This window comes from Hakea prostrata, chromosome 5 (assembly GCF_041222555.1).
Source record: "Hakea prostrata isolate BN-2017 chromosome 5, UWA_Hpros_2, whole genome shotgun sequence".
Classification (NCBI taxonomy): domain Eukaryota; kingdom Viridiplantae; phylum Streptophyta; class Magnoliopsida; order Proteales; family Proteaceae; genus Hakea; species Hakea prostrata.
In genome coordinates, this window is record NC_142604.1 from 35,606,314 (window position 1) to 35,631,525 (window position 25,212).

Genomic DNA, 25,212 nt, shown 5'->3' on the forward strand with positions numbered 1-25,212 from the left:
CCTGTCCCTGTCCCTGTCCCTGATTGGCCTTGATTGACCCTCTCCTTGGCCCTGACCCTGATTGGCGCTGATTGACCCTCTCCCTGACCTTGATTGGTCTTGATTGGACCTGTCCCTAGCCGTGACCCTGATTGGCCTTGTCCTTAGCCTTAATTGGTCCTATCTTTGGACCTACAATATCAAATGTAAATTCATAAAATACATAAAAGTATCACAAGTAAACTAAAAGTACAATTCTTAGAAATATAAAATGATTCAAGCTCCTACAAAATGATAAAATAGTTAATAAGTTGATAGTATCGCTTTAAACATAAATAAATTCACACTCCATTATTCTATATTAAGCTCTGAAAGTCTCCCATTGCTATGGTGATGAAAAGTGAAAACCTCTCCCATTGATATCCTTATTCAACAAATAATCCATATTCAAAACCTTGTTAACAAATAAATCAACAATAATTTAGTATTGATATTTTTTTGTAGTTAAAAAAAATGATATTTTAGTAACAAACACAGCTGTCTGTCTTAATAAATTTTTCTGAAATATCACATTGGAGGCAAAAGAAATATTTCAAAATTCATGATTAGAATTTGGGGTGTATATTTAGTTGAATTATTTAATTTCTCTATTTTAGACTAATTTTTATTGCTTAAAAAAAAAAAAAAAAAAAAAAAAAAAAAAAAAAAAAAAAAAAAAATATAATATATTATCTCACCTTAGTCCAAAAAAAAAAAAAAAAAAAATCAATGTTTTTGGAAACTAAAAATGCTTAGTTCAAAAATTAAGAATTACCTTAAAAATAATATAGAAAGTAAACTCATAGTCTAATATGATCAGAATGACTGAAGGTCAAAATCGTGACTAATAGTTATATCAATGTTAATATAAAGATTATGATAAAAATCTAGTACATGATCATTATCAAATTAACATTAAGACTAGAGCCAAATTTAGGTAGGGATTAGGGCCAAATTTAGGGTAAGGATTAGGGCCAAAATCAAATGGATGCTTACTACATTGGTAATGATGATATAATTTATTTTTAATAATTTTCTACAAAACATGATCATGTTTTTAAAATTTGATACGTGTCAAGTATTCACCCATGTGGATTAGAATTAATTCCTCCAAATGAGTGGCGGGTCCAAATTCAAATCAGGGCCAAGATTAGGCCAAAATCATGGGCTAAGATCAGGGCCAAGATTAGGGCCAATATTAGGGTCAAAATCAGGGTCAGAATGAGGGTCAGAATTAGGGCAAGAATCATGATTATAATTAGGGTCAGAATCAGGATTATAATTAGAGCCAAGATTAATGTCAAAATCAGGGCCAAGATAAATCAGGGACAAGCCAGAGAGTAATCCTAAGCCCGCCCTTGGACCTAGTTCATGGCCATAACCCGTCCGCTCTTAGGGCCAAAATCTGTAGCCCATGCCCTATTCGGGCTCAGGAAGGGCTTAGTCTGGGCCAAACTAGCACCCCTATTAAGGAAACCCACGTATAAAAATCTCTAATTTTTATTTAATTTTCATTTTCCTGTAAAATGCGAAAGATCGTGCCTTCAGTTTTCATTTTGTTTTTCTTGTTTTTTCTTGCTTTATTCTTTACAAACCCTCGTCTTTCTTCATGAAAAAAAAAAAAAAAAAAAAAACTTTCAGCCAAAACTAAAACTCCTGTTCGAAATCTTGGAGCCCTAGCTATCGGTTCCATCTTCTTTGCCTCCTTTCTCACTTTCGTTTGTAGTGGCCTGCAATTCTTCATCCAAGGGTTAATACGTTTCTCCGTGGCCAGCGAAGTAGTGCGGACGCACTCTGTTCCTCTTCTTCTCCGTTGGCCGGTGATTGCAGCTGTGAGTATCTCTCTTCTCTTCTCAGTCTCCATCTGTAAGTCTTTTCTCAGACATTTTTTTTTTTTTGGGTAGAGTCTTTTCTCAGACATTGCCATCATATACATTGTTTAGCTTCTTTGTCTCCGCATATTTTATTTTTGGCTTAAGAGTCATTGATTTTGATGATTTAGATGACATTTCTTTTTTATTAATTTATATGCTTTGATTTTCCATCGACAATCTACATCCTGTGCATTCTTCAGGTTGTGAATGTGTGTGCATAGTTTTCCTTGCTGTACATGTTCCATTAAGCTGGCTTTTGATAAGTTTTTAATTGAATATGTACCTGTACGGCTGTACCCATTTATCGCCATTCCTGAACTTACTAAGGTCTGGATGCTGAAATGCCTTTGTCCACATGTCTCTCTCACCCCACTTTCTAATTTAGATTTGGTCTTCGAGAGAGATTCCATGGCAGAAGAGGAGAAAGTATCTCAGGACATGGAGGCCTTGTCGGTGAATTCGGCAGCTCAAGATTCATCTTCAAGCAGTTCGAATCAAAGGACTGGGTAAGGATCTGAAGCTGATTTGAGATGAGTTATGTTTTGTTTTGTTTTCTTTTTGAGGCGAGGTTAGAGGTTACTTTTTTTTTTTTTCAATGCCAAATTTTGATTACGAAGTTTGAGAGTTCTGATTTTCATTTGCTCAGGATGACACTAGAGGAGAGATTCCAGATTATAAGGAGTATTGGAGAAGAATGCATACAAGAGGATGAGTTGTTGAATCTGCTTGCCAAGAAGCCAGAAATTATTTGCTATGACGGCTTTGAGCCTTCTGGGAGAATGCACATTGCTCAGGTTTATTATTATTTTTATTATTAAAGATTAACTTGTTTAGTTGTTTCTTTTATATGTATTCATAGATTTATCAGTTGTTTCTTTTTTATGTATTCATAGATTTATTCATGTGTTCATGGTATCTTTCACATTAATACTCCATTTTTCCCATTGTGTGGGGATGCTTTTTGAAAGATACTGTGGCCCATTGAGCAGAGAAAGTTTCTATCCTAAATCACCAACGTTTAGTCTCTAGTTCAATATTTAGAAAGTGCGCTTTAATTTCTAATTTCAGTTTGGTACTATTTTATTTTCTTCTCTAGAGTAGTAATTTCTATTTTGATGCATGTCAGCTAGATCCTATAGGGTAGTTTCTATTATTTTATAAGTTATATTAATTTGTAGTTTCATTTTCTGTAGATTTATTTATTTTCTTATCAGATTGGTAGTGGCTTGCTCTATAATTGGGTTAATATACGTAGAAGAATGAGGCTTACATAGATTGGAGGGAAAAAAATCAAAAGCTGTGAGGTGCAGCATGATAAGAGCTGTGACTGAGAGGCCCTGGGTGAGAGGATGATGGGCTGAGAGTGTACCTCATACAGTTCCAAAACCAATTGGACTTTTTGTTAGTTGAATAAGCCTAGTGTTGGGTCATATGTAGTTTGAACCCTTTGATCCATTGGTTTACTTGGTAAGGGAGCTCCCCTTTAAGACTAAAACATGTGTACCAAGGTGTTATAAGATTTTAGTTCTTTTAATTGGTTTTATTAACTATGTTGTAGTGGTCATGTGACCACTTAAAGTCACATGACTTAATTTGAGTTAGTTTGGGTCAGTTCTTGGTAAGATATTTCAGGAATTCCTTTTCAAATAGAGTTGGAGTAAGAAGTTAATTTGATACAAGTACTACTAGTAAATAGCTAATTTTTAGGAACTCCATTCTGACAAGGGTTGAGTTGGTTGTTATTAGTATTTCTATTTTTACTTTGGCTTGGAGTTTGTAAGGCTGATTAGCCCCTATATTTACTGCATTGTGGAGAAATAGAAAATATATTAGAGAATTCAAAATTTGCTTATAACTATTGCTTGGCTGGTGCCTTTTTCTCTGGAAGAGAGTTGCTTGTTGGGTATTTAAGTACTGTTTCCTTGATGGTCCAAAGTCTAGGAGGATGGATGGAACCCTACTTTGTGATTGATCGTGGAATGATCTTCTAAGCAGATCTGCCGAAAGTAAAGCTTGGGAATCCTGCACTTTGTAAGGGAATATCATTTGAACGATCTTCTTTTCTTCCCATCTTTCCATTAATGTTTTTTGGAAACTCAAGTTTAATAAAACCTACCACAGCCTAGATTTACTATTAGAACCCACAGCTCCCATATATCATTCCAGCATTCAATTCCCTATTCTTCCAAGTCCAAGATTTCTATACAGACCTAACATCCATATATCTATTTTATTCAAGTTTTCAATTTCAAACTGCTATTTTGGAAACCTGCTAGTTTCAAGAAGAACATGGGCAGTGTTTTCGCAAGACTTTTACCTAGCTAACTCTGACCACTGAAACCTGATTAAGGTTTGGTGAATCTTCTCCTAACCTAAGAGAGACTGAATCCGTGTTTCTTAGTCACCCACGTAGCTGATTGCTTGACATTACCCTTTTAGGTATCTGTCCTATTTCTGGTAGGAATCATCCATAGCTCCAAATTAACCGCCTGGTTTAGTTGTGACTTTCAGCATATATTTCTCTTCCCACCTACTTCACATAACCCACCATTAACCCTAACTCTAGGACTCCAATGGGCCCCATGCTCAGTTTTGGTCTACTTGAATTGGCTGGTTCTGTAGACATCTTGGTTAACTGGCCCTGGCTGATTCATCTCAATCAAGGGCGACATCAGTAGTGCCCTGAAGCCCACCCTAGGAGTAGAAGGGTCATCATGATATCCAAGCTCCAAAATAGGAAATGCATTAGAGAGGGAGGGAGTTAAGGGATATAGCATGGACTAGGTGGAGTAAGTGCTATAACTTGAACTACCTTGAGTAGCTGTAGCTGTGGCCTGAGACCAGGTTTGGTCTGTGGACCTGCATCAGCCAGATTTTATTAACTGGAAAACATAAAATGAAATCTAGCTCAAATGAATCAAAAGCCGTGTAATATGACATCAAGCTCCATACATACATACCCTATCACATTAATGTCTCACTGTGGCGCTGCCACAATCACAACTCATATCAGATATTAACACCATAAAATGATCAGGAAAAGAGTAGTACGTATACTAGAGTTTAATGTGGTGTTTTGTGGCTTTAATTCTCTTAGAATGATTTTGATTTATGTTTTACATTTGACAACATTTGAGCATCAGAGCATATGATTTGAAGTACTTTCTCTTGTTTTCAAAGACATTTGGTTTTATGACTTTATCAAAATTGTTTGTGTGGAGTGTTTCCTCTCATTCACTAAGCTTTCTTGAGCATATGTAATAAAATGTTCAGATGTTAATAGGCTCCATGCTAATGTGAATAGTGAATGAATGGTGGATGGTGATTTAGATGTTGGAGAGAATGGCTATCAGGCTGAGGACACTTGATAGTGTCATTTTCAATGGATAACCAGTTAATTTGATATTGATTTTTCTTTTCATTGATTCTATTTCACAGTGGATAACCACTGATGGCTGGCCTTACTTTTAATTTTTTGTAGTTGTGGTGCCACCAGCACTTTGAGTTACAATTTAATCTATTTTATATTAGTGTTTAAAAGTTTGTTAGACTTCTGCCATAATTGTATATGGTGTGAGAAATATTTGAAGTGATTATGATTTATTGATGCTCACAATACTAAACCCATTTTCAATCTTGTTTGTCATGATGACCCTTTTAATCCTATTGTGGGGGGGGGGGTTTAGAGCGTTGTGATTAGAGCCTGGTCAAGAGAGCTGATCCTATTTCCCCATCTGTAACTCTTTATTCTTATTGTTAGCCTTTATATTCATCTTTCATACATAAACTGAATAAGAGAAGCAACAAAAGTTTCCCATAGTTAAGTTGTTCTTCATTATTTTGTTGATCCTAGCTGCAATTGGTCGCTTACTGGTTTTCTGTGTCGGTGCTCTTCTCCATTAGTTCATCATAATCAAAGTCACTTCTATTGGAAGCCTTTTTTGGGTGTCTTCTGCTGGCTGTGGAGTTCCCCTTTCTTTTTTGTTTTTCGTTCTCTGTTACCAACTTTTGATATTACGACAGTTGGATTTGTTTGGCAGTTAGGTTTAGATTTTCTTTTTACTTTGATTGTAATTCTTGTGCGAACTTTTAACCTGTTGAACATGCTCTCGTGATTCAACTCGAATGGATTAATTAGCTGCCTGAACTACAATTTGGTTACTAACCTACTTAGTTTACCCATCTATGTATGCAAGAATTACCCATTTCCTTTGCTAGAAAGTTAGATGGGTCTGAGTCATTTTCCAGAATTCCAATTAATATCATGAAATTCAGAAGAAAGACCTTTAGATTCTTCACAAAGCAAGGTCCTTATGAGGGAGTAATATTCGTTTTCTCTTAGGTTTTTCCTTGAATCAGCAGAGTGATCAGTTTAGTTTTACCCTGCCATCTAGAGTCAAGGGCTTTAACACATATCTTATGTTCTCGGGGAACTTTTGTGCAGCTTGGTTATAAGGTCTGGTCTTTTAATAAAACACAATGGATTAAGCTTTATTGAATTGAGAAGGGATTAATGGTGTAGGACAGCCCTAGACTAGGGTATTCTACAAGACAAAGGATCCTAAGTCATGAAGGGAGGGGGTTTGCACAGCACCCAACTGATTTCCATACTTAGAGAATTATATGAAATCAACATTCAGCAAAGATGAATATAATAAACATACAGAAATCAAAATAAAGGGGCTTAAGGAAGAACAAATCAGATTTAATTATCCAATCCACAAAACTAGGCATGGGGTTAGGGCATTACATTCAAGGAAATAAAGATAATTCAGACAAGTGATAATGTGATCTCCTTTCATTCAATAATGGAATAGGTAATACAATCAATTTATGAAACCTAATCCCAACCCGACTAACATATAACCAATCACCAAGAGGACATGGGGTTAGTGCATTACATTCAAGGAAATAAAGATAATTCAGACAAGTGATAATATGATGTCCTTTCATTCAATAATGGAATAGGTAATACAATCAATATATGAAACCTAATCCCAACCCGACTAACATATAACCAATCACCAAGAGAAACTTTTACAACTACATAGAACCAGCAGTCAAAGACAATAAATTCAGAAATAGGACTTGCTGTAAGGGGAGGAAAAAAAAGAAGTAAAATCTTGGCAGAGAGGGTACTGCCAGAGGAACAAAGAGATGAAGAGAAAAGAAGAGAAACAAAAACGTAGGAGAGAAGGGAAGGGAGACTGCTGGCAGAAAAACAGAGGCTGCCATTGGGTAGGGAAATAAGAGAAAATAAGGAAAAGAGGGAAGGAGTTTTAGTAGGGAAGGAGAATATGGCTGCTTTGGAAAAAATAAGAGTAGATCTTTGTAGAGGAAAGATAGAGGAATTTTTCTAGTGAAGAAAGCTTACTTGGAGAGGGAGGGAAGGAGCTGTTTGCCAGGAGAGAGAAAGCAGCAGTCGTGAGCCTTTTCTTTTTCTAATTTCTTCATTAATTGGTTCTTCTTTGTGGCTGGTTACATACTTAAAAGAAAAATAAAGGAAACTACCAAAAATACCCCCAATAACACTAGAAAATAAAATAAAATCTAATAACTTCTAAACTGTGGAAAGAAAGTCCCAAATTACCCTTACAAAATAACCCAATAACATGAATACTAATATATATGAAAAAACGTGGCATGTGGACCATAGTCCCAAGGGTCAAGATGACCCTCTCTAGTAGCTGAACCACATGGAAAGGTTTCGCTGCCTCTGGCTTTGGTAGTAACGAGTAGTGGGCGATCGTGGTGTGATGTCCCCATCAATCCTCCTCGCCTACGAAGAGTTCACCTCCGTGAATGAGAGCTCTGATAGTACTCTAAGAAGTCGGGGTCCAATTGCTGAAACTCCTCGTATGTGATCCAAGAATCATCGCTCGTTGGTTGTCCATGCCATCTAATAAAAAACTCATGCCGTCCTCTATGGGTGGCGGAAGTGACTCTCTCATCTAGCACACCCTCAATCTCCTTAGGTAAGGTGGTAAATTGGGGTAATGGAGGAGAAGGTGTAATGTGGGCAATATCAAGAGGGGACTCTACAGTTGTAGATGGGTATGGTGAAGGGGTAGTGTGTTGGTTATGGTAACTAGTGAGGTCTTCAACATTGACGATGTTACTTATCCCTATATTAGATGGCAAGTCAATCAGATACACACTTGCGTCAATTCTCTTAGTTACCTTGTATGGGCCTGCCCCACAAGCATGAAGCTTGCTCGCTTTTCTTCTCACAAACCTAGTGGGGTGGATCCAAACCATTACCAAGTCATCTACTTTGAACTCTTGTAGCTTTCGGTGAACATCTCACGAGACTTATATTCCTCATTGCTTGGAGTAATCTGTTCTTGTATTTATGAATGTAAGTCATGTATGCACTGTGCAAAAGACTCGACTAACTCACTAACTCTAGAGCTAACTAGGGTAGTTGTAAGATTTATGGGGGCTTTAGGTAGAAAATCTAACGAAATCTTGAAAGGAGACAGACCAGTGGACTCAGTTCTTAGACATATTATAGGCAAACTTAGCATGGGACAGAATAGGATCTTAGGTACCCAGAATCAACTAGACATCTAAGAAGATCACCTAAACTCCTATTAACAACCTAGGTCTGACCGTCAGTCTGAGAGTGGAACGCTGTGGAAAATCGGAGTTTGGTGCCTAACATGCGCCACAAGGTGCTAGAAGTGACTAGTGAACTTGACATCTTTGTTAGACACTATAGTGAGGGGAAGGCCATAATACTTGACGACATTATGAAAGAACAATTTGCCTTTTAAAGGCATCAGATGTTTTCGAGCATGGCATGAAGTGGGCCATCTTTGAGAAGCAATCCACTACCACAAAAATAGAGTCATTTCCTCTCAAAGTCCTCGGTAAGCTTAACACAAAGTCCATGCTAAGGTCCTGCCATGGGGAGTGGGGAATGGGTAGAGGAGTGCACAAATTTGTATTCTGCTTGTGCTATTTTGCAGTTTGACAATCACGACAATGGCAAATGACACACACTACATCTCTCTGAAAGCCAGGCCAATAAAACTAGTCCTCTATTAATGGAATGGTCTTATCTCGACTAAAGTGTCTGGCGGCTTTGCCACTGTGCATTCCCCAAATCAGATGGTCTCTCAATGAAGTCTTAGGAATGCATAATCTGTGACCTCTAAATAAGAATCCGTCTCTCAGGGTATAATCAGGATGTGGCTTGGGTGGGTCACTACTAAAAGTAGTGAAGATCCCTCCAAAATCAGGGCAAATATGATACTGACCCTTCATCCGCTCAAACCCAACAACTTGCACCTACTCAGACTATGCAGTAGGGACTTCACACGACTATAGGCACTATGCTACTGCAATAAGGCATTCACTTGACTAAGGGCATCAACGGCTTTGTACTGTCGCGTACTGTGCAACAGGGGACTTCACACGACTATAGGCACTATGCTGCTGCAACAAGGCATTCACACAGACTATGCATATAATAACAACAATATCTCAAAGCCTGTACTATCGCGTAAAACTCTATCATATTTCGAGTACCGTTGCTTAGTTTCATTCAACTTATCGCTAAAGCAGGCAACAGGGTGGGACTCTTGACTAAGAACTCCTATATGTACCCCTACTGCATCACAAGCTACCTCAAAGATCTTAGAGAAATTTGGTAAGCTCAAGACTGGGGACTCAGACATCAATCTTTTGATCTCCTTAAAGGCCGTAGTAGCACTTCTAGTCCATTTAAACTCCCCTTTTCTAATGCAATTAGTGATAGAAGCCATAATGGTACTAAATTTGTGGATGAACCTCATGTAGAAAGTAGTCGAATCGTGGAAATTCCCAACCTTATGGATATTGGTTGGTTTTTGCCATTCTACTATTGTCATAACTTTCTTTGGGTCACAGCTGATACTCCATTGGCTGACACAACAAAACCTAAGAACACCACCTGGTCGCTGAAGAAAGTACATTTCTTAAGATTAGCATAATACTTCTCTTTCAGAAGCGTTTGGAATACCTGACATAGGTGATTAAGGTGAGCTTCCTGGGTTTTACTATAAATAAGGATGTCATCGAAGTAGACCACTAGGAACTTATTTATAATGGGCCTCAACACCTCTGTTATGATCCTCATGAAGGTACTGGGGGCTTTAGAAAGCCCGAAAGGCATGATTAGCCACTCATAAAAGCCATCTTTAGTCTTGAAGGCTGTCTTCCACTCATCCCTTGGTCTCATCCTTATCTAGTGGTACCAGCTTTTTAGGTCAACTTTAGAGAATATGGTAGCACTAGCCATCATGTCAAGCATATTGTCGAGTCTATGTATGGTAAACTTGTATTTAATGATGATTTTATTTATGGCTTGGCTGTCCACACACATACACCATGTACCATCTTTTTTTAGCGTGAGCAAAAAGGGCACAACATAGGGACTAAGACTCTTCCGAATGAAACTCTTTTGGAGAAGGTCATCAACTACATTTTTCAACTCGGCATGCTCTTTAGGGTTCATACGGTAGTGAGGTAAATTTTGCAAGGATGAGCTTGGAACTAGATTGATGGCATGCTGAATGTCACGTATAGGTGGTAGCTCATTTGGAAGTTCCTCGGGGAACAATTGCTTGAATTTCCCTCAATAAAGATTGCACTTCCTTGGGTGCCTTAGTGATTACGCGTGACATCTTTGTATTACTCTATTCGGCAACCAGGGCATAAATAACTTGTGTTTGTTTACACTCCCTTTCAAAGCTCTTTTGACTAAAGATGTTGAGTGCTTTCATAGGGGTTTGTTTTGTAGTGCTTCGTTTGTTCTTGGGGACTTTAATCTCTTCAGGGACACAAGGGGTCAACTTATTTTTCTTCCCATTGAACTTAAACACACAAATGTTGGATCTTCCATAATTTGTGACATCTAAATCATAGATCCAAGTTCCCCCTAAAATGGTGTGGGCGACATCCATGTCAAGGACATCACACCAAATTCTATCCTTATAGCCTGCAAAGTGTGGGGAATAAACATCTCAACCTAATGGGAATGGAGGATTGATCGATCCATGCAACCTTGTAAGGTTTTGGGTGAGCCTCACGTTTAAGCCCCATGCAAGACACAATATGTTGTGCCACCACATTTATACAACTCTCACTATTAATGGCAACTTGATAGTTCTTATCCCTAGTGGCAAGTGTAGGTGATGAAAATATTAGTCTGCCACCAGTCTTCTTCATTGCCCTCGGGTTGCGATATCATGCAACGCACTACACCTAGACGAGAAATATCAATAGCCTTAAGCTTGTCGCTGGATGGGGTCTGTGTGGTCATATGTGTGAAATCCAGCCCTAAACCTAATCTGGACACCCTATTTATTTTGGGATAAAGAAGTGACTTGTGGATATTTGATCTGTATGTGGGACCCAAAGTTCAGTGTGGATAGGTTTAGAAGATCCTAGAAAGTCAATTCAGACCTTTCCCTAAGTTGGCTATAGGCCCAAGTGGTGGAGCTAACTCTGAAGACCCAAAATTCAGCATTTTGATGAAGGAAGACCCTTTGGTCGATCCCATCGACCAAGGCATCAACCAAGGCAGCTCCGGATGCTGAATTTGTTATTTTTGGAAGTTTTAATCTTAGGATCCTCTATATAATGCAACCTTGTGTTAAACCCTATTGTTTGGCCTCTCTATTGCTAGTGAACGTGGGAAGAACCCTAGAGCCTCCTCCTCAAGCCAAGGAAAATCCCCAAGCATTCCTCCTAATTATTAATTTGGTTTCATCTTCAACAAGGTTAGTGTTTTACCTTCTTCTCTAATTTCTTCTTCTACTGTTCTAGCTTAATGTTTTGATTGTGGAGAATGTATTACACTACTGTAACTATCTATTTTCTGATCTCCTTGTGTCTTAAAGTGAACCCCCAATCACTCTATGCAATCCTTGAAGCCATATGGCAATCCTACATGTTCTGATTGAGTTATGGACAGCATGATCATCCTACTGTAGTTTTTCCTTTCTAATCAATGTTTGACATGTATATTCTTAGTTTCTACTACTGAACTAATGTATTTCACCTCTTTGAATGAATTCCCATTCATTCTAGCCATTCTAGCTTTCTATGTTGATTATTGATTTAAACATTCTAGCAAGTTTCTATTTTGATTCCTCTCATTCAAGGTTAGTAATCTCTTAGTATTTATTTGATTTACTCTTGCTGTGATTATGAAGATGGTATTGCATCCTTGCATATACCTCTTCTACAATCTTCAAGGTTGTGAATGAATCTCCATTCACTCTAATGATGCTATGATCCCCCTATTTGATTTTCTAAAAGAAATTATGGATATCTTCATGAATGTATGTTTGATCTTATTTCTCTAGCATGATTTGATCCATTCTTATGATAGTTCTTATCCTTGATTTGTTACTGATATTCCATTAGAGTGAAGCCTTGCTCCCTCTAATTCCTCCCTTGAATTCATGGTGTGTTCGCTATGAAAACCATGTTGTTTCCAATTTAGAAAGTCATGTTTCCAAATTAGAAAGTTATGATTTTTGACCATGGATGATGTCTAAACCATGCTAGATAGTCTTAGTATGTTCATGTGAAGTTCCCCTTTGAATTTTGGATCAATCGGACTTCAAAGGATGAAGTTATGACCAAAACAATGTATTCTGTCCGTACTGAATTTGCTTGGTCGATCCGCTTGGTCGATCCCATCAACCAAGGCATCAACCAAGCATGCTGTCAACAACAGAATTTTCTCACTTTTGCTCTGTTTCAACTCCAATCTTTTGGGAATTGTTTCTTATGACCTATACATGTTTTGTCAAGCTTGTTTAGGTGATTTTGGATATGTTCTCTGATCTCTTATGTGAAGACTATAAGTTCGGATTTCGAGGCGAGTATTCCAACTCACAATATGCCTATTTACATGTCTTATTGTAATATGACATGAATGAATGACCTAGCTACTATTGTTTAATTTCCTTTACATCATAATACTTCTGCAACTATAGTAGCTTGTCCATATTGTGAATTACATATTAGAATTGATTATTGATTATGAGAATGTGGTATGGACTATGATGTGGATATGAGTGTGAATATGATATGTATGGAATTATGATGTGATGTGGATGCCTAGGTCGTAGTTGTGGAATGGGGAATGCCCTATTGGTGTTTCTGTCATTGGACACCAGTGGATGTGGTATGTGACACTCTCCTATGGTGCCCCTTGACTCTTTCCCTAACTACTGTTTGACATACCTAAGATTGGTCTAGCAGTGTTTGGCTAGGAATCCCCTGTTATATTAGACCCGATTCGGAAAGGTATTGAGACCGAATGCCCCTATGGCAGCAATGGGGATTTGTGGGTGCTCAAGACCGGTATCCAACCCGTGAGAGGACATGAATCACATTGTGGGGGCCATTTATTGGTAGGGTTGCAAATAGTGGACTTGGGCTCATGGGCGCTCAAGACCGGTAGCCAACCCGTGAGAGGACATAAGAGCTTCCCATCTATTATTTGTGGATGATCAATAGGGTTAATAAGTCCGTTGTCCGGGATTACGCTGACTCTAGTGAGAAGGATACCGGAAAGGATCGCACGAGGCGAGGAATGGACATATCTGGATCTAAGTTGATATAACTAAGTAGAAGACTTGCATTTGGCTAGGCTTTACCTTGACATGCGCTAGTACTTGGACCAATGGTGATGTGAGAGAGTGGTGACCTAAAACCCAGCCATGGAATGTACTGAGGGATGCAGGACCCAACTACCATCGGCAGAGCCCAAGATACCTAGATGGTTGAGGGAGAGTGACTTGACCTACCCAAAGAAGTATGGTGCTATGACTTAAAATATGTCTGCCAATAGAGACCAACATACATACATAGAGTTAGAAGCATATTTGCATATATTGTTTCATATCATTGCACAGATGTTTGCCTTTGATTGCATGTGAAGATGCTTATTATGTTTGGATTACTTGCTAAGTTCTTTTGAGCTTACCCTTCGGGGGACTTGTTTTTAGATGACATTACAGGACCGGAAGAGAACTCGTGCCACAACACAGAGGACCCTTCCATATATGGTACAACTCCGGAAGTCCTTGGACAAAGTGTTGACCAGCGAGGCAGCCAACACTCAGATTTGGACTGCATTGATGGCTCCTATTGACGGCAGCCGGCATCGTCTTGTTTGCCGATGGGATCGTATGCTTGATGCTGATTTGAGGTTGCAAGAGCATGACCCAAAGGTGAAGAAGATGAAGACTGAAGAAGAAGAAGAGCCGACTGAAGATGTGGATTAGATCCTCTTGTTTCTTCTAGATTTTTTTTTTCTACTTGTATTAGCTTAGAGCTTTGCTTTAGATTTCGATCTACCTTTTGCACATGCTTGTGGGGTAGATTTCTTCTATACTCTACAATTGTCTTTTGATTGGGTATCTTGTTATTTCACACTCTGATATTCTTTTTTGATTCTTCTAAGATCATTTCTTGACTATTATTAATAAATTACTTGAATACAATGATTTGTTCTTGCTTTTGATTATGTTATTGTGCTAAATAGATATGATCGTTCCTAAACTTGATCTTCGGGGCTATGGATCACACACTCGGGTATTCCAGATAGGGTATCGGCAAGGTGGATGTGACAATATGTCTCACTAGTCCTAATCTAGAGGTGCTGAGCTCTCCATCAGCCTCATCATAAATATCCTTTTGGGGACGATGATCCTCATAATCGTCACTTTAAAATCCTGAAGTCCACAATCCTCATGATCCTCCATATAAAGATTTCAGATGGGGCACTCTCTGGCAGTGTGTCTAGTACCTTGGCACTTGAAACACCTCACGGGGCTAGCTCCTAAGATGCCCTTACCTTTATTGTCAAAGGGCTTGGGCGGGTTACTGGGTGGTTTCGGGGTGCTTGTGGAAGTTGAGGCCTCTTGTAGCTTGCATCCCCTATTGAGGTGTTCCTCCTTTTGAAGGGGGGTTTCAAGGTCTTCTCAACTCCCAAGGCTATCCTAAAGGCTTGGGGAACATCACGCACCATGTGGGGTGGTATGTGTAATTGGATCTTAGTGTCAAGTCTAGTTAGGAATCTAAACAAAGTTTGCTCCCGATCCTCATGAGTACGGCTCCTAATCTTTAATTCATTGAATTTACTCATGTACTTAGTGACTGATAGCCTCCCTTTCTTCAGGGCGTTCATCTTATTCAAGAGTTGCAACCTATAGATCATAGGTAAGAACTCTGCCTTGAGCCTTTCTTGCATTTTGGCTCTTGTCTTAAGTCATATGCTTGAGATTCTAGATCAGTCCAAAAGTCCTATGCCACTCTAGTTAGCTTCATCTTAGCAAACCTAAAATGGACCTCTTCTGGCATATCATAAAAGTCAAAGAACCTATCCATCTGCCTAATCCAATCAAGTAGGATTTTGGCATCGATTTGACCATCATAGGATGGTGCATCTACCTTAATAAGTCTCTTGGAGTCGAATCCTCTATCATAGGGTCAAAGTCATCATGACCCCTGTATGGAGGGGGATTCCGAACGGCTCGCTACCCACGGGGGTCATTACCTCTTACCTCTCCCTCGAAAATTCCCAATGACAAGGTTTCCTACTACTCTGCTACCTACCGAATGGTGATCCTCTAAGTCCGGGTCGGTCCGAGGGTGCTCAACAAGGGTAGTTTGCCTAGTGATCTGTGGGAGGGTTGTCTCCACAATGGTGAGCCTGTCAGTGAGGGTTTGCTCAATGGATTGGAGGTTGTTACTCTCTACTTCTCGAGCTTCTCTGCTTGCTTTCAACTCGACATGTCTCCCTAAGTATAGATGCTAGATCCAAGGTAGGGTCCATGTTGCGATATGACTTACCACTACGAGTGGTAATGCACAAGGTACCAAGTATGGGAGAAAACTACAGCAAGGACAACCTACGGCTCCTAAAATATTCACCTTATTTTTTGTTTCTTCTTTTGGGTAAGAACTAAAATTCTAACTTGATGCAAAGGTTCCTAGACGCTAAGATGCAAAATAAAGGAAATTCAGAATGTTCTAAACACTCTCTGATACTAGATTGATGTAGGACAGCCCTAGATTAGGGTGTTCTACAAGACAAAGGATCCGGAGTCATGAAGGAAGGGGGTTTGCACAGCACACAACTAATTTCCATACTCAAGAGAGCTATACAAAATTAGTATTCAGCAAAGATGAATATAATTAACATGCAAAAATCAAAATAAAGGGGCTTAAGGAAGAACAAATCAGATCTAATTATCCAATCCACAAAACTAGGCATGGGGTTAGTGCATTACATTCAAGGAAATAAAGATAATTCAGACAAGTGATAATGTGATCTCCTTTCATTCAATAATGGAATAAGTAATACAATCAATGTATGAAACCTAATCCCAACCTGACTAACATATAATCAATCACCAAGAGGAACCAGCTGTCAAAGGCAATAAATTCAGCAATAAGACTTGCTGTAATGGGTGGAAAAAGAAGGAGAAGTAAACTCTTGGCAGAGAGGGTACTGCTGGAGGAACAAGGAGATGAAGAGAAAAGAAAAGAAACAAAAAGGTGAGAGAGAAGGGAAGAGAGACTTCCGGCAGAAAAACAGAGGCTGCCGTTGCGTAGGGAAATAAGAGAAACTAAGGAAAAGAGGGAAGGAATTTTTTTTCTTCTGCAGAACAGGTGCAGTCGTGGGGTTTTGGGAAGAAGAAAAAATTTCATGGAAGGAGAATATGGCTGCTTTGGAAAAAATAAGAGTAGATCTTTGTGGAGGAAAGAAAGAGGAATTTTTCTAGTGAAGAAACAAGACCAAAAGAGAGAAAAAATCTTACCTGGAGAGGGAGGGAAGGAGCTGTCTGCCAGGAGAGAGAAAGCAGCAGTCGTGAGTCTTCTCTGTCTCTAATTGGTTCCTCTTTGTGGCTGGTTACATACTTAAAATAAAAATAAAGGAAACTACCAAAAATACCCCCAATAACACAAGGAAATAAAATTAAATCTAATAACTTTAAACTGTGGAAAGTTTTAAATTACCCTTACAAAATAACCCAACAACACAAATACTAATCTATATGAAAAAATGTGGCATGTGGACCACGGTCCTAAGGTCCAGATGACCTTCTCTAGTAGCCGAACTACATGGAAATGTTCTGCCGCCTCCGGCTCTGGTAGTAACGAGTAGTGGGCGGTTGTGGTGTGATGTCCCCATCAATCAAGTTTTTGGGAATTGCTGAAATTTAGTTCCAACAGTTTGATCTGGTAATGTTATATAGTAATGCATGAATTGTTGTTCTGGTTCCTGAATGAAGCCTTTTGTCTTTGGTTTTTATTTATCAGGGTGTCATGAAGGCAATAAATGTGAACAAACTAACATCTGCTGGATGCAAAGTTAAGATATGGGTTGCAGATTGGTTTGCACAGTTAAACAACAAAATGGGAGGCGACTTGAAGAAAATTAGAACTGTTGGAGAGTACTTGATTGAGATTTGGAAATCTGTGGGAATGGATCTCGAGGGAGACAAGGTGGAATTTCTGTGGTCTTCGAAAGAAATTAATGCACGGTCGGATGAGTACTGGCCTCTTGTAATGGATATTGCCCGGAGGAACAAGCTTCCAAGGATAATAAGGTATATGGAAATATCTGTATCCTTGTCATCTGAATCATCTTCAAAATTAAAACCTTATGAATCACAATGTTATGCTCCGTTTACAGGTGTTCTCAAATTATGGGTCGCAATGAGCAGGATGAACTGACAGCTGCACAGATTTTCTATCCATGCATGCAGTGTGCTGACATATTCTTTCTGAAGGTATCGACATCTTTCTTTTCTATTTGGGTATGTATGAATGCATTTCTGCTGGTTGGGATGTCTAGGCCTATGATTGGCACATTCTTTAAGTTGTTGGTTGTATTAAACTATTAATTACACCTTCAGATGCAGAATATGGGTTATTGTAGCTTGTATTTTCTTAACTTGGGGTTCACTGGAAGAAAATCTGTATATTGACTTACTCTTGATATTAATACTTATTTAACTTTTGGTACTATTTTTTATTTTTCATTATATAATAAAAGTAAAATTTAATTTAGAATGCTGATTGTTTCTTCTACAAAATTATTATTGTGAATAGGCCGACATCTGCCAGCTGGGCATGGATCAGCGGAAGGTGAACATGCTTGCCAGAGAATATTGCGATGACATCAAAAGGAAGAACAAGCCTATCATCTTGTCACACCGTATGCTTATACTTGCCCATACTCTCTGTGTTCCTATTGTATTATCTGCCTCTAACTATTTAACTTCTGTTGCTGGTGACTTGTAGACATGCTGCCAGGTTTGCAGCAAGGGCAAGAGAAGATGTCCAAAAGTGATCCGTCGTCTTCCATCTTCATGGAGGATGAAGTGGTATGTGGTTTCAGTAAATGATGGAAACTTTAACATCTACTCAAGTTTAGTGGCTTGGGGGGGGGATCTCTATTATTCCTTGGCAAATAAAAATGTTATTCTGTTCAAAGCATTGGAAAGTTAACCCTGACGCAGTTTTGGATGCACCAGCCTGTTGTTCAGTTAATCTTGATTGTTTTTATTGTCAAATTGCTAATTCTGATGGCATTCATACTTTTGCAGGCTGAAGTCAATTTGAAGATAAAGAAAGCTTACTGCCCACCGATGGTTGTTGAAGGGAATCCTTGTTTGGAGTACATCAAGTACATAGTATTGCCATGGTTTGGTGAGTTTACAGTAGAGCGAGATGCAGCAAATGGTGGCAGCAAGTAAGTGTGTTAAGTTTATCACTCATCCACCTTGCATGATGTTTTAGATTTTTCCATGAATGCACTTTAGTTGGATGAAAATGTTGTGTAAAATATTTTAAGAAAAGACAAATAGGATGGCAGAAAATGTTACCTAGAAGTCAAATTGGGGTGGAAATCCCTATTGATTTCTGTGTTGAGAACTGCACATTTGAAGTGGCTGCTGCACTTCTTTTCGGGAGGTGTTAAACTTTGGACCCTCCAACCTAATATTTGGATCTTCCAATTCCCCCAATCAAGTGATCCATTAATTGAATTGAATGTTTGGAATCTTGTTGCCCATATTGCCCTTTGCATGTAATAGCCGCTACATATTTGCACATTAAAGGGAGAGAAGATGGAGATTTAACATGGTTGGGATACATATATGAAGGGTAATTTTGGAGATCATTCAAAAAGTTATGTAACTAACGTAATAACAAAATCTCAGAGCAGGATTTATTTTTTTTTAATTTTTTTTTGTGGGAGGCCTCCTTGGTTTGGGGGGGGGGGGGGGGGTGTTGACAGTTACACCACCATTTTACTTTGAACCTAATGGGTCTTGAATGTGTATATCAGCTTATATAGGCTTAGAAGGAACTCAGGCCTATGTTTTCCTTTCTCATGCATCTGAAGCCTGAATGAACTTTAAGACAGTACTATGCAGCTTTAATAATTGTGCTTATTGTTTCATTTCCCTTTTCCTCAGGACCTTCAAAAGCTTTCAAGAAATCACTGCTGACTATGAAAAAGGAGAACTACATCCAGCAGACCTCAAACCTGCTCTATCGAAGTCTCTAAATAAGATTTTGCAGGTGAGCTCATTTTCACTCTTTTCCAATTCTTAGTATTCTATAATTGATTAGTACTGACATAATGCTACAAAATACCCCTTTGGTATCTTTGCGGAAAAAGAAAAGAATGTCTGTCTTTTCATTTGTTTGAAGGAATTCCTGGAAAAATATTTTTCTATGAAACAATCAATCTAGCTGAATCTTAGTTATGGTGTGTTTTGAGTGATGTAAAAAATCATCAAATTGGCCAATTACAAGGTAAATCCATAGAATAAAAAGGCAAATGCATATCCAACCCTAGACTATTTGCCCGTATTGGCTGATACATTGCAATACAGTCCAATACATGCCTAATTAAAGAGACTTATTGATATGTATCATATCAGTAGTAACTGATGTGGATATGTATTGGGTGCTCTAAATCCTTCCGGCCTTGATTGATATGTGTATTGATAATAACCAGATACTGGGATCAATTTAGCGATCCTATGTATTTATTTTTTGAAGAAAGTGTTTTGGAACTTCATTCCATTATTTGTGGTTTGTTTTTCTCATTAAGATATAGACTTCTTTAGTTACTAGCTTTTTGGAGGTGCCTTTATCTGAAGTTTGCATCTGTTTACCAGCAGAATATTTAACCAGACTATTTTAACCTCTATATAATAATGTGATATTTCAATGAGAAGGTTAATTATATGATTTGCAAGAGAGAGCACCCTGATTCGTTGACAGATGCAGGAAGTCAGAAAACAGTGGTGGAGGTGTGACAGGCGAGTTGCAATAGAGAGAGGTCTTCTGAACCATTTCCTCCCCCATTATAAAAGAGCAAATGATAAAAGTAGAAAAAAAGGATAAGAGAATGACGATGGAAGTCCCTGGAAGATTAGTTTGCCTGATAAGATTAGGTAGGCTTGTTGCAATTATGGTTACAACTGGGAGGATTGAAGGGGTAATGGATTATATGGGCACATAACATAAGCTGAATGCCCAAGACTAACAGTCCCAAATATAACCCACAATGCAAATAATCAAGTGGTAGCCAAAACATTACAGTCACAGGTCTGAATGAGAGGTGTGACTCCTGCAGTCCCCAGCTGTTACCAACAAATTTTTTGCAAAGGGCTAATAGGGGTGATGAAAGCCTATAATTCTCAGCTTCTATTGATGGCTGAAGATGGAGATATAAATTGGCTAATCAATTGTGTTGAAAGTTGAAACAAGTTTAGTGAGCAGAAGACAGAACCGGCAGTGAGATGGTCTGATTTTTTATTGAGTGGAGGTCTTGGTGGGTGGTTTTGTCCTCCAAATCTCAGCAGATTTTGTTCGAAGGATGGGAAGATATTGAACCCGGAATTTGCAATAACAAGGAGACTTGTAAGAGCATGAGCGGCAGCCGACCTTTAGTCCGCTGCTAACAACAATTACTGCCTTTGGGATCAGTTTGGGATGTACTTGAACCATCAGATTATTTTCTTTAGATGTTGTACCCACAGATTTTAGCCCTAGCAGAAAATATTGAGCAGGGTAAGGGGAAAAAGAGGAGGAAAAGAAGATAGAAGAGCCGGTTGAACTACTGCTAGAATCTATCATGTTAAGGGGTGTTTTGACTGAGGGTTTGTTGGATTGCTGCGGCTATTCTCCCTACTGAAGAATGGTTCTTAGTTGAACCTGTTCTACATTTATCATACCCCATGTACCTGACACCCTACTCAAATTTAATCTGAATTCGACCACAATAGCCCTTGAACTTGTGTACCCCCACCAAACTACCCATAAATCCGAAGCGTTAAAACCCTATTCTTTTCAGGAAGCCAACCCTTCAACACACCATATAAATCTGGGGTCGATCTGATCGCTTAAAACTCCCTTTGAGATACCCCTATTCGAAATTCTACCAGGGCTACTCATCAGGAATTTTGGATCTTGTTGCAACCAATAGACCTACTCACAGGCAAGTATTGTCACATTCAGGCTTGTTCTTGTTTAAAATCCTGTATTTAGCCCTCAGCCTGGGTCTCGCTCACAGTTTTTCGAGGTGTCAGAACATGTATTAAGTTTAACCCATTCTTGAGTGCAGTGAAGCCTCGAAATTCTTTCATTTGTTCATTCATTGCCTCAAACTAATACAGGAGCTGTCTTCAAACGAATTTGGACCAACTTACACAATTAGAAACTTAAAATAGTAACATCGCAACTTAGCAACATTTGAAATCAGAAACTCAATGAAAATGTAGAATCTACTGAAGGCTTTACAGCTTAGCCTTCTAAACATGCAGGGACAATCAATATAGAAACTTATGTAGTAAATCATACTTTAAATATGAAAATAGAAGCTTCCCTCTTAGCAACTATGATAGGAAGGTCTTCTAAAAAACATGCTACACAAGGCAACTATAAGGCTGTGCATCTGTATCAGGAGATCTCGGTGTTGGCATTCTCCTGCAAATTATCGCATCAGTCATTAACCATTCTCCTGTCGACTTGTCGCTTATCAGTTGTGTTGAGACTTTGAGAAGAGAGGCTTAGAATAATTAAATAAAGCAACTTGTTGCTAAGGTGAGATTGATATTGAGAAGGTTATCTGGTGGGATTTTAAATTAGATTGCAAGCATAAAATGCTTTGAACCACTGACTTGCTTTTGTCTCCGGTGGTTGCTACCAATCTTTTCTGGGTTTTCCTTTTCAAATTTACAGTACCCATTTTAGCAAGGATGGGAAGGTGAGAAGAGAGGGCAGTGGCGGGTGTAGGGTAGGTTGGGTTGGGGCCTTGGGAAGAGTGTTGCAAGTGATAAAATGTATTCTGGTGTAGTGAGCTACTTTTATTGTGTAAAGAGTGCCTCTCATATTACTTGATATCGTGACTTCTTGCAATTTTGTCCATCTAACTCTTTGAAAAGAATTATTGATTTTTCCAATTGGTTTTCTAGGCATTGTTGCATTAAATAGCAACGTTGATGGTTGGTAATTTGGGGAAATGAAAACCCAAATCCATACCGAGAATGTGCAATTGGAATAATTTTCAACTCAAGAAGCCTCCCTGAGTAGTCCTTATTCTCTCCAATCTTTCTCGTGTCTGAAACAGTAGTGTGATGGAGCAGTGGTTGCATCATGATTTAGCATGAAAGCAACTAAAAATTTATATTTTGTTTCAACAATCTTTTGGATATTTAAACCCAGCCCCTTTTACTTTTGCAATTGCACTCCAGTGAATGGGTGGGTACTCGGAAACATGGTCAAGGACCAGACAATCAAGGAGACTCTGCTTTGAGGTCATGCTTTCATGGTGGCCAGATGGTTATCATGTATCATGAGCAACAAACTTTCGTCAAACGGATTCATCTGCTGCTGAGCGGGGAAAGGCACTGGCTCACTACCCACGAGGGCAGGGGAGTAGCAAAGTTGGGTAGGAGTGCAGTTGAAGGAGGAGAGGAAAACTACAAAAAGGACCTTATCTAAAAGAGGTTGGAAGCAATGTGCCTTGGGGTAACAAAGAGAGGTTACAGTAAACTTCTATTACCGATGTTACCAGTTAGGTTGCAAATAGATTAACTCTTACCTTTTCTGTAGATTTCTTTTTTGCCTTTCAATGTCTCATTTTATCCATGCATTAAGTACTGGGTCAAACCCCCCGCTGGGGGGGGGGGGGATGCTGGTTGGGTTAGGGGGTGCCTATGGGGGGGAGAGTGAGAGGCAAACTACAAAAAAAAAAAGAAAAAACTAAAATAAGTTTGGAGTAATGTACTAATGTCCATGGGGGCAATAAAGAGTGGTTCCAATAGACTTCTATTCCTGGTTTTTTTACAAACAGGTTAACCCTTATCTAAATTTTGTATTTTGTTTTCTCCAATATATGTGACATTTATGTTAACTAGTGGGTAAAGAAGCCAATAAGCTAGTTATGCTTAAAATGGGCAATGAACTACTGTTGATCAAGGAAAAGATCTTGTCCTATTTACTGTTACTTGCTACATTCTAAATTGTATATTTGTTTCCCTTTCACAGCCTGTGAGAGATCATTTTGCAAATGATGCTGCTGCCAGGGATCTACTAAAGAAAGTTAGGGTAAGTGTTAATCTCGTTTTCATACCATCATTCTGTGTGTTTGTCCTTAGTTATTGATTCAAGTGGCTGAGGACTAATCAAATTTTCTACAAATTTCAGGCTTACAGAGTTAGCAGGTGAAAATACTTGTTTGTGCCAGCAAGACTTTCAAATTCCAAATTTCCATAGAATTGGAGTTATGTACGTCTTTGAAAAAACTTCAGATATTTGATTGATAATTATGAGCCAAGTGCATACTAAATTAGTGAAAAGTGGAATTGAAGTTCAGGTTTTGTTCCAATTGCGACTCTAGATACTTTGATTGAAACTTATCATGCTTTGTTCAAAAAGATGGCAGTTTCCTTAAAATAACTGGAATCGTTGTCTTTCCCAGATCAACGGAGGACAAAACTTGTATGTCATTATTTTTGATAGCATTCTGGAAATAGGTTTTGGGTCTAGAACATCTCTGAAACTCAATTCTTACTTTTCTATTTTTTTGCTTCGGAATGCATCTGAGAGCAAAATCTATTCCTACAATGTATAGGAAGCACTTCATAGGACTGTTCCTGCCTTTGTATCATATTTCGGCAAATCCATGCTTTTACTGGTTCTTTAACATGAATAGTTATTAAGCCCACGACAAATAACAGCAACTTCAACACCACTTGCATTTTAGGTGGCATCGACATCCATAATTGGTTTGCACCGTTTTGGTATGCATAAATTACCATGAATCATTAGTTGTGCCGTAGCTTTGATTTATGTGTTAAAACAGGACAGACTCATAGTAGCTACAGACTAGTGATTCTGACAAACCATGGAATATGAATAGAACACATTCATTAGTAGCAATGTTTCTGTGACTTGCTAGGTCCCCAGTCCTCAATTTAATGAGGACTGAGTCCTCAATTTCCAGCCTGAGATATCCTTCAAAGCAGATTGTTTGCCTTTCCTGCATGGGCCGAACAGGTTAAAGGATTGATTGACTGTTCGACAGGTTACAGAAGATTGATCAAGTTGAGGGATTTTCATGACAACTAAGTCTCAGGTGGGTGAATCAATTTCCATTTAAGTGAAGTGGGTGGTGAACAGAAAGAGAAATGATGTGGAATTAAAATTAGTCCAGTGCTTTGAGAAGAACGAGGATAGAACAAGCTAGTTAGTATGCTAGCAAGTGGACTCTAAAGAAGCTTTTAGTGTTCAGATGGTGACTTTTTGTTTGCTGCAGTGTGTATTTTTTAGCGTGGTTTCAGAATCATGATACATGGCAGTTTTTATGGATGTAATGGCTTGTGATGGTCTTTTCCGTCCTTGTAATCATGGTTGTTGGTAATCTGGTGTCATAACATTGGTACAATGTGTATGGTAGACAATCCGGTGTTTCATTCCTGCATCAAAGCATCAAGATTGATTTCCATTTTGTTTGTAGTTTGGTATCTACTAAGCAATCAAGTTGCAGTTACCTTCATGAATGGGATGCACCATTCTGGATTTCTTTGACATAGCGGACCCTTCAAGATCAAGATTCGTTACGCTTGTGGGGGCATATAAAGGAAAGATCCACTGTTTAGGTGTAATGTAGTATAGGTTTTACAAATCACTACAAGACAATTGTCAGTTTCCCCCGCCCAGATCGTACAATTCCTTCCGAATATTCAGCAACTTGAGAACAATTTTTATACCCATGCTTCTC

The 25,212-nt window shown here is 38.7% G+C and overlaps 1 protein-coding gene across 1 annotated transcript; it reads left to right on the forward strand.

The window, feature by feature from the left end:
* Positions 1-1,626: 1,626 nt before the first annotated feature.
* LOC149015874 (Tyrosyl-tRNA synthetase, class Ib, bacterial/mitochondrial) lies at positions 1,627-24,226 on the forward strand. Its single transcript, XM_089156241.1, has 11 exons — positions 1,627-1,850; positions 2,278-2,398; positions 2,539-2,686; positions 17,226-17,515; positions 17,602-17,698; positions 18,021-18,126; positions 18,213-18,295; positions 18,518-18,663; positions 19,391-19,496; positions 23,478-23,537; positions 23,637-24,226. The coding sequence occupies exons 2-11, from the start codon at positions 2,301-2,303 to the stop codon at positions 23,655-23,657; spliced, it is 1,155 nt and encodes a 384-aa protein (XP_089012367.1). The 5' UTR covers positions 1,627-1,850; positions 2,278-2,300; the 3' UTR covers positions 23,658-24,226.
* Positions 24,227-25,212: the final 986 nt, after the last annotated feature.